General features: G+C 32.1%; 2 protein-coding genes and 1 long non-coding RNA gene across 3 annotated transcripts; 1 reads left to right on the top strand and 2 right to left on the bottom strand.

The window, feature by feature from the left end:
* Positions 1-5,359: 5,359 nt before the first annotated feature.
* Positions 5,360-5,984, bottom strand: LOC112755074 (uncharacterized). Its single transcript, XM_025802974.3, has one exon. The coding sequence runs from the start codon at positions 5,756-5,758 to the stop codon at positions 5,546-5,548; it is 213 nt and encodes a 70-aa protein (XP_025658759.1). The 5' UTR covers positions 5,759-5,984; the 3' UTR covers positions 5,360-5,545.
* Positions 5,985-10,400: 4,416 nt separating this feature from the next.
* On the top strand, positions 10,401-10,936 carry LOC112759132 (uncharacterized). Its single transcript, XM_025807955.3, has one exon. The coding sequence runs from the start codon at positions 10,575-10,577 to the stop codon at positions 10,782-10,784; it is 210 nt and encodes a 69-aa protein (XP_025663740.1). The 5' UTR covers positions 10,401-10,574; the 3' UTR covers positions 10,785-10,936.
* A 1,240-nt stretch (positions 10,937-12,176) lies between these two features.
* On the bottom strand, positions 12,177-14,643 carry LOC112755073 (uncharacterized). Its single transcript, XR_011874562.1, has 3 exons — positions 14,029-14,643; positions 13,299-13,363; positions 12,177-12,434 (listed from the first exon to the last, which is right to left on the bottom strand). It is a non-coding gene; the product is annotated as an uncharacterized lncRNA (long non-coding RNA).
* Between the last annotated feature and the right edge of the window lie 212 nt (positions 14,644-14,855).

Genomic DNA, 14,855 nt, shown 5'->3' with positions numbered 1-14,855 from the left:
CATGGGAATCAAGTTTGAAGATGAGGTTCAAGGATTGTGGTTGCTAAATATTTTACCAGATTATTGGGAGACATTTCATATCTCTCTTACTAATTCTGCTCTGAATGATAAAGTGAGCATGCAATTTGTTAAAGGTGGCATTTTAAATGAAGAGATGAGAAGAAAGACGCAGAATTCTTCGTCACACTCTGAAATGTTAGTCACTGAAACCAGAGGGAGAAATTAGAATAGAGTTTAGAAGGGTAGAGGTAAAAATGAAAGCAAATCCAAGGGAAGATACAAGAATGCTACTGTCACAAAATGGGTCATGTTCAAAAATATTGCTATCTTTGGAAAAAGGAAAATAAAGGTAAGCAAGAAAAGAATGATGATAGTGGTAATGATCGTGTATCTTCTATTTCAGATGATCTTCTTATTGTTGATATTGTTAATTATGAGTACAAGGTCAATCTTGTTTCTGATGATGAGTACAGCTGGGTAATTAATAGTGGCGCCTTGATACATGTTACATCGAAGAAGGAGTTTTTCACTTCTTATACTCCAGGTAATTTTGGAGTACTTAAGATGGGTAATGATGGCTTGGCCAAAATTATTGGTGTAGGAGATATTTTTCTTGAGACTAATATGGGAATGAAGCTGCTACTCAAAGATGTTAGACACGCTCCAGATGTTTGCTTGAATTTGGTTTCAGTTAAAAGGCTTGATAATGAAGGCTTTGTAAACACTTTCGGCTTTGGACAATGGAAGCTTACTAAAGGCAATTCAGTGGTGGCTCGAGAAAAAGGTACTTCAAATTTGTATGTGATGCATGCCATGATTGCAAAAGGTAGTGTGAATGCGATTGAAAGTAAAAAAGTTTGTAACTTGTGGCACAGACGACTTGGTCATATTAGTGAAAAAAGGACTTAATTATCTAGCTCGAAAGGATGCTCTTTCAGGTTTGAAGAATGCAGAGTTGGAGAAATGTTCTCATTGCATGGCTGGCAAACAAAGAAGATTATCCTTCAAGAAGCATCAACCTTCAAGAAAATCAGACTTCTTGGAATTGGTGCAATCCGATATTTGTGGTCCTTTGAAGGTACGGTCTTTTAGTGGAGCTATTTACTTTATTACATTTATTGATGATCATTCAAGAAAGCTTTGGACTTATGCTTTGAAAATAAAGAAGCAAGCTTTGGAAAAGTTCAAACAATTCCAAGCTTTGGTTGAGAGGCAAACAAGTAAAAAGTTTAAATGTATTCACACTGATAATGGTGGTGAGTATTGTGGACCATTTGATGTGTATTGCAAGAAGCAAGGCATTAGGCATGAAAAGACACCTCCTAAAACACCTCAGTTAAATGATTTGGCAGAAAGGATGAATAGAATACTGATTAAAAGAGTTAGGTGTATGCTTACTGAAGCTAAGCTACCTAAAGTCTTTTAGGGTGAGGCACTACTTACAGTGGCTCATGTGATTAATCTGAGTCCTACAATTGCTTTGGACAATGATGTTCCGGATCATGTTTGGTCGGACAAAGATGTCTCGTATTGTCACTTGAGAGTCTTTGGATGCAAATCATTTGTTCATGTTCCTAAGGATGAGAGGTCCAAGTTGGATGTGAAGACAAGACAGTGCATTTTTATTAGATATAGTCAAGATGAGTTTGGTTATAGGCTTTATGATCCAGTTGAAAAGAAGCTTGTAAGAAGCCGTGATGTAGAGTTTATTGAAGACCAGACCATTGAAGACATTGATAAGACAGAGAAGAGTCAATCACAAGAGAGCAGTCACTTGACTGATGTAGATCCAGTTCAGCCGCCTCCTTTGTCAGAACTAGCAGAGAATCAAGATCAGGAACATATGCAGCAAAATGAGCCTTTGGTTCCGGATGACCAGGAGATGGGACATCCAATTGATGCTTCAGTTGATGATGATGCTGATAATCAACCTGAACTACCTGAAGATCTACCAGGTTTCCATCTTAGGAGGTCTACTAGAGAGCGACGACCTTCAACGAGGTATCCTTCTAGTGAGTATGTAATATTTATTGATGGATATGTGACCTTGACTGATGGGGGAGAACCTGAATGCTATGCGGAAGCTATGAAAGGTGATGACAATAAAAAATGGTTTGATTCAATGCAAGATGAAATGAAATCCTTGTATGATAATCAAACATTTGAGCTTGTGAAGTTGCCAAAAGGAAAGAAAGCTTTGCAGAATAGGTGGGTTTATAGGTTGAAGCATGAAGAAAATTCTCAGTTTCCAAGGTACAAGGCTAGATTGGTGGTCAAGGGCTACAGGCAGAAAAAGAGAGTTGACTATAATGAAATTTTTTTACCGATTGTGAGAAGATCTTCTATTAGGACTATTTTGAGTTTGGCTGTAAGTCTTGATTTAGAGATAGAGCAGATGGATGTGAAAACTGCTTTCCTTCATGGTTATCTTAAGGATGAGATTTACATGGAACAACCTGAAGGTTTCATGGTAAAAGGCAAAGAGGATCATATTTGCAAACTGAAGAAGAGCTTGTATGGTTTGAAGCAAGTTCCAATACAATGGTACAAGAAGTTTGAGTCTGTTATGGCAGAACAAGGCTACAAGAAGACTACTTCTGATCATTGTGTATTTGTTAAACAATTTGCTAGTAATGATTTTATTATTCTTTTGATATATGTTGATGACATGCTTATTGTTGGTTAGAATGCTTCTAAGATTGATATGTCGAAGAAGCAATTTACAATGTCATTTGCAATGAAGGACCTTGGGCTGGCAAAGGAGATTCTTGGTATAAGAATCGAGAGTGATAGAAAGGAGAAGAAACTTTGGTTGTCACAGGAGAAATACATAGAGACAATGTTGCACGGGTTTCAAATGGAGAAAGCAAAGGCCGTCAGTACTCCTCTTGCTACACACTTCAAATTGAGTTGCAAGCAAAGTCCATCAAGTGATGAAGAGAAGAAAGACATGAAAAAAGTTCCATATGCATCAGCCGTGGGTAGTTTAATGTATGCTATGGTGTGCACAAGACCGGATATAGCTCATACTGTTGGTTGTATTAGCTGTTTCGTTTCAAACCCAGGAAGAGAGCATTGGAATGCTGTAAAATGGATAATGAGATATCGCCGTGGTACTTCTAACATGAAGTTGTGTTATGGAAGTGATAAGCCTATTCTAGTTGGTTACACTGACTCAGACATAGCAGGAGATATTGACTCTAGAAGGTCCATTTCAGGCTTCTTGATCAACTTTGCGGATGGAGCTGTGTCTTGGCAATCTAGATTGCAAAAATGTGTTGCTTTGTCTACTAGCGAGGCCGAGTTTATTACCATTACCAAAGCGTGCAAGGAGATGCTTTGGATGAAGAAATTCTTAAAAAACTCGGGTTTACTCAAGAGAGGTATGTGTTGTTTTGTGATAGTCAAAGTGCTATACATCTTGGTAAAAACTCTACTTTTCATTCTCGATTCAAACATATTGATGTGAGGTATCATTGGATATGTGATGTTTTGAATACTGAGTTGTTGGAACTTGAAAAGGTTTATACTGATGAGAATGGTTCTGATATGATGACCAAGGCATTACCAAGATAAAAGTTTGAAGTTTGTTGCTTAATCGCCGGATTGGCGGTTACCTCCACATAGTCATGAGGGGGAGATTTGTTGGGTTTTTTGGGCTCCATTCTTATGTGGAGAAAAAGTCCAAATACTAGTATCCAAGCCCATGAATAGTTGAAGTGGCTGAGGTGAGTTAGGGTTGAGAGAGAGAGGTCATTTGCAAGGAGAACACCAAACACTAGAGAGAAAAGAAGAAAGAAAGTTATTTTCGCACATACACAAAACTGTCTCTGTAAATTGGTTGCTGCAGATTCGTTAACCGTTGGATCGAGCTCAAATTTGAACAGTGTGTTCTACACATCTGGTTCTTTGATTTTACCGTTCAGATATTCGATTTGATGTCTGTAGCTAGAGATATTGGCCACGTACAGTAGCTTTGTTTTTGTGGTATTTTCATCTTCTTGTTCTTGTTTTGAAAGCTTTGAAGCTTGGGTTGTTTGGCTTGTTGTATGCACATTTTGTGCAGTAATTTGTGACTCTCTTGTACCCTATTTTTCAACATAGTGAAGCTATATCCTGGTCTTAGTGACTCGTGGTTTTTACTTCTCCCATTGAGGAGGTTTTCCACGTTAAAAATCTTGGTGTGTTAGCTTGTTTCTAATTTCTGGTTTATGTCATTTTTCAGCTGCTATTGGGTATTATTATGCTGGTGTTAATACTTATTATGAGTGGATATTGTTGCTCCTCTAATTCTTACAAGTAGAGAATTGTGTTTTATTCCCATCACCAATGACATTGTCTAAACTTGTTGGATTTTGAATTCCATCTCCAAGCAATGTGAAAGATCTCTGAAGCCAAATACAGAGCGTTAGCTTCAATGCGAAGCTCAATGGCTTTCATTCATACTAAATGACTGTGCACGTGACTTATGTTTGCCAATTAGTTCACCGTGTATAAATAGGAAACCTGCAATGTAAGAAGTTGAGGTTTTTCGTAGTAGTAATCAGAAATTCCACAACTCTATTGAATCCTCTCATTCCTCTCTTCTTCTATTCGCTTACTAAATGGTTCAGCTCCTGAAACTTTGACCCAGCTCATACAACAAGAGAAATCTATTCAATATTCACAAAAGTTGAACCAGTTTTCACGGGAATGGTTTAATAAATTGAATAGAAATTTCCTTGTTTAGAATTATTCATCCGATTTTGAGTTTAAGTAATAATAAGATGTAGATGAGGCTTGGCACAAATGCTAGATTCGTTGGCCTTCATGAAGTTGCATTCGGCTTCCAAACATAAATTTAACCCATGCAGTGCATAACAACCCGTATAATTGTGTGTGGGTGGATAGGTGTTTGAGTTTGTGATGAATATTTAGGATTAAAGATTTTCCAATCCATATGACCAAAATAATAATAATTATAATAAGGTTAGAATTTGCTAACTTTAAAATTAAACTCTCCACATTATAGGTAAAGTTTCTCTAAAGTTATAAAAGAATTTTATGCAACTATAAATACGAGAATTTTTTTTTATTTCATCTTACACTACACACACTCACCACACTTGCACTTAAAAAAGTTCTATATCTTGGTACAGCTTTATGAGAGACCTACAAATCTTCCATCTGTGCGAAATCTCAGTTGCATTACGGCATTACCACGAGATTTTTTGGACAACCATTGCTACGAGTTTGATAAGTTGATATATGAAAGTGGATCAGACCTAGTTACCTTAGTTAGGTCCAATTGAAGACCAGCCTGTTATTAGGCTACATACAAAATAAGCATTGCTAAAGCAAAAGAAAGTAAATCACGCAATAACAAAAGGTATAATATATATAATTCCTATAGTTATATCCCCTTTTTTAATTTGAACAATTGATCATCATCAGCACTGGTACACAGTACAGAAGACATAAAGAAGAAGAAAGTTCAAAAGGTGAAATAAAAAACATAATTATGGGACAGATTGTCAAATTCTATGAAACTTGGGATTGATTTGTATCAATTAATGTGTATGTGAACGCCTACAGCAATAACCAAGATGGTAAGTATACAAAAGAAAATGATTGCATGAACTAAAATGGAAATTCCACTAGTGCTCATGTTTCCAAACTCAACAACCCTAAACCTTGATGGGAACTGGAAGAGCAGCCCTGGAGATAGGAGGATGAACAGCCCCACCGCGACGATCACCGGTCCCCAATCGGCACTCATCTTTGTCTACTCTGCCTCCTCTGTTCCACTACTTCAATGTATCACTCTCTCTTCTACTACTAATATCTTGAATATGCTTGAGAATGGGACTCTGTCAATTCTATGGACCATGTGGCTCAAGTTTCTTAATAAGGAGCATGAATTTCTTGGTGGTTAAGGAGAAGATATGATGCTAAACTTGGTGAGTGATAAAATTAAAAAGACAAAGGTTTGTTTAGCAAGAAAGGTATGTGAATGATAGTGCCCAGTGAGGTGTGTGCTTTTTGTGTGCCAGCAAAAGGACCTGCTTTTTTTTCTTTTTTTTCCTTTTTTTATTATAATAAACATTTTTTTGGTGTGTTGGAATTGCATATATCTAAAACTTATTACTAAAAATTCGACTAATTCAACGTGGCCTAACTAAATTCTATAAGAATCGGTTAAGAAAATATTACTATTGTTATTATTATTCTCAAATTTAAACTCAACATCTGTCTTAGAATCAAAATATCTGCTGCTTTAACTAATTTGAAGTTAATTATCATAAGCTTCTAATAATTGTTAACCTGGACGTTCCTTTTTTTTCTTTTTTTCTTTTTTTCCTGATTGCTTTATGGATTGATCAAAGTGCGTCTATCTTATTCATTAAACTATTGAAATTTGGAAAAAGGAAAAAAGAAATGCGTGTGTGAAAAGATGGAGCTTTGGCATGAGACACTCTGGTAGGTTCCTTAATTTAGTTGTTCAAAGCTTGAAAAGAGAAAGCATTTATGAACTTAGAAAATAATGGGACATATAATATTTTTGTTCAATCGTTCTCTGATTGACATGATTAACTTTAAATTATATAGAATTGAAGCTTGTGTCCATATATGATGCTTAAAGAATTTTGCATTGAAAATGTAAAGGAGGACAAGGTCTATATCTATTTATTATATATTATTATTAATTTAAGTGGGCATACAGCATACTTGCAAAGCCAGGTTTCATATAATTCTTTCACTCCTTTTTCTTTTTCCCGGTCCCATATGAAAGAAACCAAAATTATATATTCATGGGGCCGGATGGAAGATACATATGCAGGAATGGTGATTTAGCTTAAAACTTAAAATTTTAAATTCTGTTTCAGTAGAAGTTTAAGTTGTAGGAGATTATTTCATTTTGTCTCGTGTGTAGAACAAGTAAAGAGTAGAGAAGAGGAGAAAAAAGCCAGCATGTATCATGGTTCGGATTCTTAGTGCAATGAATCCTATGTCTAGTCTTCACCACAAACCATGGTAGAATTTTCACTATAATCCACACAGATTACATTCATCAATACCTAATTCAACTAGTATCTACTCCTAAACTTTCTTCACCAAAGTTTATCAATCCAAAGTGCTGTCCCAATTTGAAAGGGGAATCTAGACAGATTCAAAACTCACCAAGTGCTAACCCAACTTGGTAAGGGGAGCTAATCCTAGTTCAACTATTCAATTACATCAGAAATTAGTGGCTATTATGCATCACTCTTACTTTTCTCTCTTGACTTTTCAACCTCACATGGTCAACCTTTTCTCAAAACAGAAAATGACACAAGACAGTCATAACAACAAAATCAAAAATTAAGCTTGAGTAAAAAAAAAAATTTCAGCTCAATGTTAAAGATGATGCTTTGAGTGTGTGCTCTCTTTTTCTTGGCTTATTTGATTACTCATTCAAATACATGGAGCTGATGCATAATGGACCAAAGTGTTGGATCTTTAGTAAGTTAATTAGCTGAAGCTATGCTAGCTTGGGCTGTAGTAGCCTGAACTTGGACACTTGGACCTGCATAACTCAAAACACATATTAAATTATAAGTGGGCTTTTGATTCAAATAATGTTTATCATTATTAATTAGCCCAAAATCAAACTAAGCTTAACAATTTCTGGCACTCTCTCTTAAATAAGAGTTTTTTTTGGATTTGCTTGATTTTTAGGTAGGCTTTATTTTTTTTATTTGTCTTATGATATTTTTTCTTTTATTTTCGGCTTCCATGGATCGTTTAATCTAGACAACATGAATAATTATATTTCTAACATAATTTATTAAGGTATTTATTTTAGAACAATTTGCAAGGGCATGATAGCGGTATGTGAACAGTTGGGTTGCAATGGTTTGAATATTGCTTCAAAAGGTTGTTGAGATATGAGATTGGCCAAGGATCATTGTCATGTCATCGAATGTCTCTAAGGTTGTTCAGAGCACGCTAATTGGTATGTATGAATCTTGGCTAGTCCATGTAACAGCCATGGATGTCTTCTTTGATCCTTTAAGCAAACCATCTTCCGATTGATATCATCTTTTTCGTTATTCAGAGTAGTGTAATTGAGCCACCTTTTTAGGCTTCTACATTCTTTGTTGGATGTGAATTGATTGGTTCGGTCTAATAGGTTAATGTTAGTTGGTTAGTAATGATCAACTTGCATTGTAAGTTAAATAGTTAGAGGTAGCTAACGGCGAAGTAGTTGGTTTTTAGATATTTTTGGCAAATTCATAAGTTAGTTAGGGAAGAGTTAGTTTAGTGATGTATAATATAGTAGCTTTGTAACTGACTGAGAAGCAGAGATTCTGCTAGTGTTCTCACTCACTTCTCAATCAATTTCATTCTCTTTTTCTTTCTCTTTCACTTTCTCAGCTCTTCTTCGTTTTCGATTCTTCCATCTTCTCTTCTAATTCCATTTCTTTCTACTCCTCTTTAGAACTCTTTTAATAGAGTTTGATGATAGCTACTGTGCTTCTTGCATGCTTTTACATTGGACTCTCAACATAATTGGACCCATAAATTTAAATGCCAAGAACGAGATGAGAAATAAAAAACAAGAAGCAATGTTTAAGTACTTCTTAATTAAATGTCGAGAGTTTAATTATCACTTTAAACGTAGAAAATTTTAGTCTTTAAGTTAGTCAAATCAATTTATCGTAATTCTAAATCAATGAAAAATCAATTATTATGTTTTACATGACTTGTCTTTTCGGTAGAAAAAAATAGTGAACAAATTTTAGTGATCTAGATCATGTTAATAGGAGAGGACAATATTTACTCATGTTTGAGAATTATTTTTAAAGATTAAAAGAAATTTAAAAAATTTTGAAACTACCCATATACGAGAATTTTGATCTTTTAAATTTTAAATTTTAAATTTTTACTTTAGAAAGTAAAGTGTGATCTCTCATCTTTGAATGATTTTTTTCTCATATTTTTTTGGACCCACCTATAAAATAAATAATAAGAGATCACACTTTATCTTCTAAAATAAAATTTAAAATTTAGAGAATCTAAATCTCATGTACATGTGTACCCCAGATGTTTTTATTTTTTATTTTATTTTGGACATGATGTACCCCAGATGTTTAAAGAATGATTTTCGGTATTTACAAAGCCTTACCCGTAAAAAGTGAAACCAACACATCGCCTCGTTCTATGGGGGTCATGTTCTTTGTTGAGATGAAGAATCTGTTTTGGTCCAAAGTCAAGAAGCAACGTCACATTAAAACAGGATGGGAAAGGATGGGAAGGTCCAATTTTGCTTCTGAAGCAGGCAACTAACATGGAGCCCAATTTTCCTTCTGAAGCTGGTTGGGTTTCCTTTTTCTTTTGGTCTTTAAGCTTTCAAGGGTGTTGGGCTTCTAGCTCCGTTTTCCACCAAAAATAAAAGCTTGAAAGGCTTTTTTAGCACTTGAGCTTGTATTACTTTCAAATTTTCCGATCATAATTTTCTTAAGAATAATCAATTTGGGCTAATCTACTAGTTAGTTTACTAATTTATTTAAATAAATATTATATATTCGAAAATTTAACTGGTTGAATTAGAGAATATCGTGAAAAATCATAAGTAATTTTCTTAAAAACTATTTTGTGGGTCATTATTAGAAATAGGTCAGTGCTTCATCACCCACATTCTGAACAAATGTTGTGTTATGTCATATAGAGAAACTATCATAAGAATTTTAAAAATTAGTAAAAAGTTTTTATGTATGGTGAAGATTCATTTGGCTAAATTTTTTTAATAGATTTTAATGAGATGGATTTGTCAAATAAAATAAAAAATTAGAATTAATTTGGTAATCAATATTTATTTTAAAATTAAAGTATTTAACTAATTTTTTTTTATTGTCCACGGTATCCCCCTACCCGACAGGTCAAGAACTAATCCGTCGCAGATCGGAATTCCATTTAAGAGTCTGTCGCATGCACAAGGCGGGATTCGAACTCCCGACACTTGTTTAAGCGGACAAGTGAGCTAACCACTCGACCAATTCAAGTTGGTTAGTATTTAATTAATTTGATTAACAATTTTACATGAATACAGCTGCACGTAAGTTTTTACTTTAATCATTGAAATAATTAATTTTAATTTAATTATTCTATTAAATCATATAATTTCATCATATTTTTAATATAAAAATTTTTGTTAAATAATAATTTAGTTAAACATATTAAATTATCTCACAATTTTTAACTAATAACTTTAGACGAAGACAACAGTGTCTATCTTGAGTAGCCGTCCACTGATAATTAAGGAATCGTTGCATCCAATTACTACACCGATTTGATGCAAATTGCAAAACACATAAACCGTTTCATTTGTCCCATCTTCAATTTTTATTTTTATCGTCTTACTCACGAACTCTCCCCCCTCGAACTTTACGGTGTCTTATCCCACATCTATTATCTGCACTCATTTTTCTATTAAATCCTCCTTCTTGATTGCTTAATGTAATTTCTATGTTCAACTCTTTCTTCTTCCTTTAGCAAAAAAGAGAGAGGTTAAGAGCACACAAATTAAATTAAATTTAATTAAAATAAATTAAATGGCAGATTGGGCTCCTGTAATTATTGGTTTAGTCCTGTTCGTGGTGTTCTCGCCAGGTTTACTGTTCCAGCTTCCAGGCAAAGGACGTGTGGTGGAGTTTGTCAACTTTCAAACCAGTGGCATCTCCATATTTGTCCACTCTCTTCTCTTCTTTGGATTCATGGTTATTTTCCTCATTGCCATTAATGTTCACATTGGTAGCGGATGAACTTTTTTTCTATGTTTCTTAATTTGTCTTTGATTATATATATACACACATGAAAAAGGTTGCTAATATGGCCAATATCTTGCTTCTTAGAGCACTTTTCTTCTTTTTTGTGATTAATTACAACTTACTTGATATATTCAACTCACATACAATCCTGTGATTTTGTTATTGTGTCATAGAGATTCTTATTTAATTATAACATCGTGTTATTTGTGCACCTAAAAAAAAATTACTAACAAATAAAACCAAAACAAGAAATTAACATGAGAAGCACAAAAAATCAATTATATATGTTGTACCATTTTCTCTAGTGTACCATCAATTATGTTACATATATAAACACGAAAAAATCACATACTAATTAATCACTTAAATAAAAATCACATTTTCACATTTATAATCAAAAGTTAACTCTTGATAGTTAGTTATATCAAATTCTAAAAAATTTTAGATTGAATACTTTAGCTTTTAAAAGAATCTAATACATAAATTAACCCTTAAAGTTGACTCATCATTAGTCACTAGCATTCATTGGTGAGGTGGAACATTGAGTCTCGCATATGACCATTAAATGTCACATATAACGACATACTAGTTTCTATGGATATAAAGAGGACAATTTGGAGCCTTTAAAATGGTTTTGAGAACGAGAACATCAATGCTTTTTCTTCTTCTTTGTATTTAAACCTTGAATCAGAATAGAATCCAATCGTATGTATGGGTGAAAATAGGCCACACGGGTTATAATTTGTATTTAGTCCGTCTGATTTGTTATAAAATAGTTTTAGATTTAGGCTAATTTAAAAATTTAATTCTATTAATAAGTCAGATTCAGATTTACAAAATAGTTTAATAGATTTATCAGGTTTTTTTGAATTTATTAAAATATAAATAAATATAAAAATAATTTTTTATAATTAAAATAATTATTAAAAATTTTAAATATATTACATTTTATTATAAATATTTTTTTATATTTTAAATATTTTAAAAATTTAAATATTATTATAAAGATTAAATTTAATATATTACATATAAATATTTTTTAAATATTTTTTTATTTTTATTTTAATAAAAAATTATATATATTAGACATTTTATTAAATTTTAGACTAGACCGAGTTTAATAATAGATTAAGTTTAGTACTTAGAATAAAATCTATAATAGATTGTAAACCAAATTCAGGCCCGTTAAATATATTATAGACCTGATCTATTAAGAGTAAAATTTGACATATTTTATCTCTAATCATATATATAATCTATCTTTTTGTACGAGTATAATTTTTATTATATAAGAATGTATTATAATTTTTTTTATAAATTAAAAAAAAATATAATTTTGATGATTTAACTATATTATTTTTGTCTAAATTATTTAATTTACTTTCATTTATTTTTTATTTATAAATTTTAATTGAGTTATTTTATTCCATCAACTTATATATAATATAATATATGTATACAGACATAAATTGGAATTAAAAATCCAGAAAATTCTACTATGTGCATCGTAAAAGATGCGCTGCCCATAATTGCAACACGTAGCATCAAAATTGCAAGTGCATGTATTGTTGTAGCCAGCCACAATTCAAAACCAGTAATCCACACCCACACGCCCATCACTAGTTCGTGCATTATCTCTGTTCTCTGCTAACAGATAAAGACAGAAACTTCCACACCTCGCATCAGAATGTACAAAGCCATTTATCAATATTTATCATGACACCTACTTCTTCCCTTTTAATAATATATGGATAAAGATGTTAACGGATTGTCTTAATTTTTTTATAATGTATGATTTTTTATTATATATTTTTTAAGTGAGACAAAAAAAAAATGTGAAAAAAAGTATTAAATGATAAAAAATCAGACACTTTACAAAAAAAAAAAAAATTTGAAAAAATCTATTTTTCGGATAAAGAAGAATTTAACGGTTTCTTCAACTTATCATGATAAATATATATTCAAATCGGAAGTGGATTCTTTTCCGTAAGAAAAAAAATTGAATAATGTCCCGTGTTTAATTTTATTATTTATTATTCTTTCTTTTTTATTAATTTCTATAAAATTAAAGGTGAGAAATCACACTTTATTCTCTCCAATTAAAAAAAAAAAAAAATCCATTTTCATTCAAACCAACTTGTCAATTAGTCACCAAAAAAAAAAAAACCAACTTGTCAATTATTATAGTGAACTTACAAACAGATATATATGTCATTTGTTTGTGATTTCTTTCAATGCGAAAGCCTTCACTCACAAAACATGCCAATAATTCATGCCACGGGAACATATTTGATAGTTTATTATTCTATTTCATGCAAAGTTATCATCAAACGCCAATGAGTTATAGCTCAAATGGTATAATCTCTTTATACTCAATTAAAAAGTTATGGGTTTGAGTCTCTTATCTTTGATAAAAAAAAAGTCATCATCAAACTCAGCAATGTTACCTGCTTCATTAATTACTTTTCCAAATGGTACATAACTATGTATTGTAATTTCCAATCTAACCTCAAAAATTCTAGGTGAATTCTTCTTCCCTCCTAGAGCTTTAAAAATTTCCTGGCCTCATCTGTCTATAATAAATAATAATGTTAGAACTATATAAGATATACTACAATTAATTAAGCAAAATTAAAAATAGTCCATCGTGTAAAAGATAAAATAAATTAAATAAGTGCAAAAGTGCATAACACCATTAGTTACTTATTTATTTTTAAAATTATAAATATAACTATTCTCTTCTATTAATTTAATTTTTTTAAAAAAGTAATTTTATAGTATAGCACCAAAATCTATCTGATCCAATGTTATTGACTATTTATGTAAAAATATTCACACTCCAGATGATCATTTATAAGCGTAAAAAAAATATATTACAAATATTCACGCTCCAGATGATCATTTATAAGCGTAAAAGAAATATATTACAAGTCTCACATCTCTTCAAATAATTTTTTTAAAGAGTTTACAAGTGTAAAATATTTTTTACCCTATAAACTAGTTTTTAGAGTTAAATTAAGCTCACCTTTATTAATCCTTTCTCAAAGAGTCAATAAAATCGGTAAATCAATTGAACTGGTCCTATTTTTATTGGTATATATTTTATATAAAAATATATTATTTGATTATATTCAATTTAATTTTGATTAAATCTCGACGAAAGCTTTAAACTTTAAAACCTCTAATTTTGTCATTTTTTTTTTACTAAAAAAAATTAGTAAAGAAAAAAGTGACTTACATGTGAAGTCGTTATTGTGGAAAGTAGTGGATCCAAGAATGAGACGATTCAAGAGCTTGGATAAGTTGGAAACCAATGAGGCTACACAGAAAATCACAACCAAGAGAGTAACCCATGGTAACATGATGAACCCTACTAGGAATGTGGCCGACCCGAATAGCATCAGTGTAAGTGATATGCCCAGAAACATGGACGCGAAAGCCGCCGGAGAATTCTGCGAGGAACTCACGGCGGCCCACGACAACATTGTCCACCATGGCTGGCTCGAGGAGGAAGAGGAGGACGAGGAAGAAGAAGGAAATGGATATGGATGATAAGGGAACTTGAGAGTGCGATGGATCATGGAACATAGCTCGTATAGAACCCTTGATTGGTAATCTTCTTCAGCTTCCAGTTGTTGTTGGTGTCTCATTATTCTTACTTTCTTGTGAACTTGAATTCAGATTCAAGAAAAGGTCAATGGCTTTAGGAACTGCTTTATAGGAATTGAAAAATGGAGATTTCTTTGAGAAATATAATATTATTTGGTAGCTTTTATTCCACAGTATGTTTTTAAATATGTTTGTTGAGCAAATAATGTATGCAAAAATGAATTATTGGAGGTGTAGATGAGATATTTTTTATTTTATCTAGATGATAGATCTTTTTATTTTCAGTTTTTATTTTCTTTTAATTTAGATTATTTGCACTTTAATGATTAATAATTTGTCTTTTATTTATTTATTTTTTTGTTAGAGGCATGAGTTTTTCTATAAAAATTTTTGATAAAAAGTGACGAAAACTATTTATGAACAAGTTAATTTGGATATGATCTAATCTTCCCTTAT

This window comes from Arachis hypogaea, chromosome 16 (genome assembly GCF_003086295.3).
Source record: "Arachis hypogaea cultivar Tifrunner chromosome 16, arahy.Tifrunner.gnm2.J5K5, whole genome shotgun sequence".
Classification (NCBI taxonomy): Eukaryota; Viridiplantae; Streptophyta; class Magnoliopsida; order Fabales; family Fabaceae; genus Arachis; species Arachis hypogaea.
The sequence above is the reverse complement of the archived record's forward strand: the minus strand, read 5'-3'. Positions and strand labels throughout refer to the sequence as shown.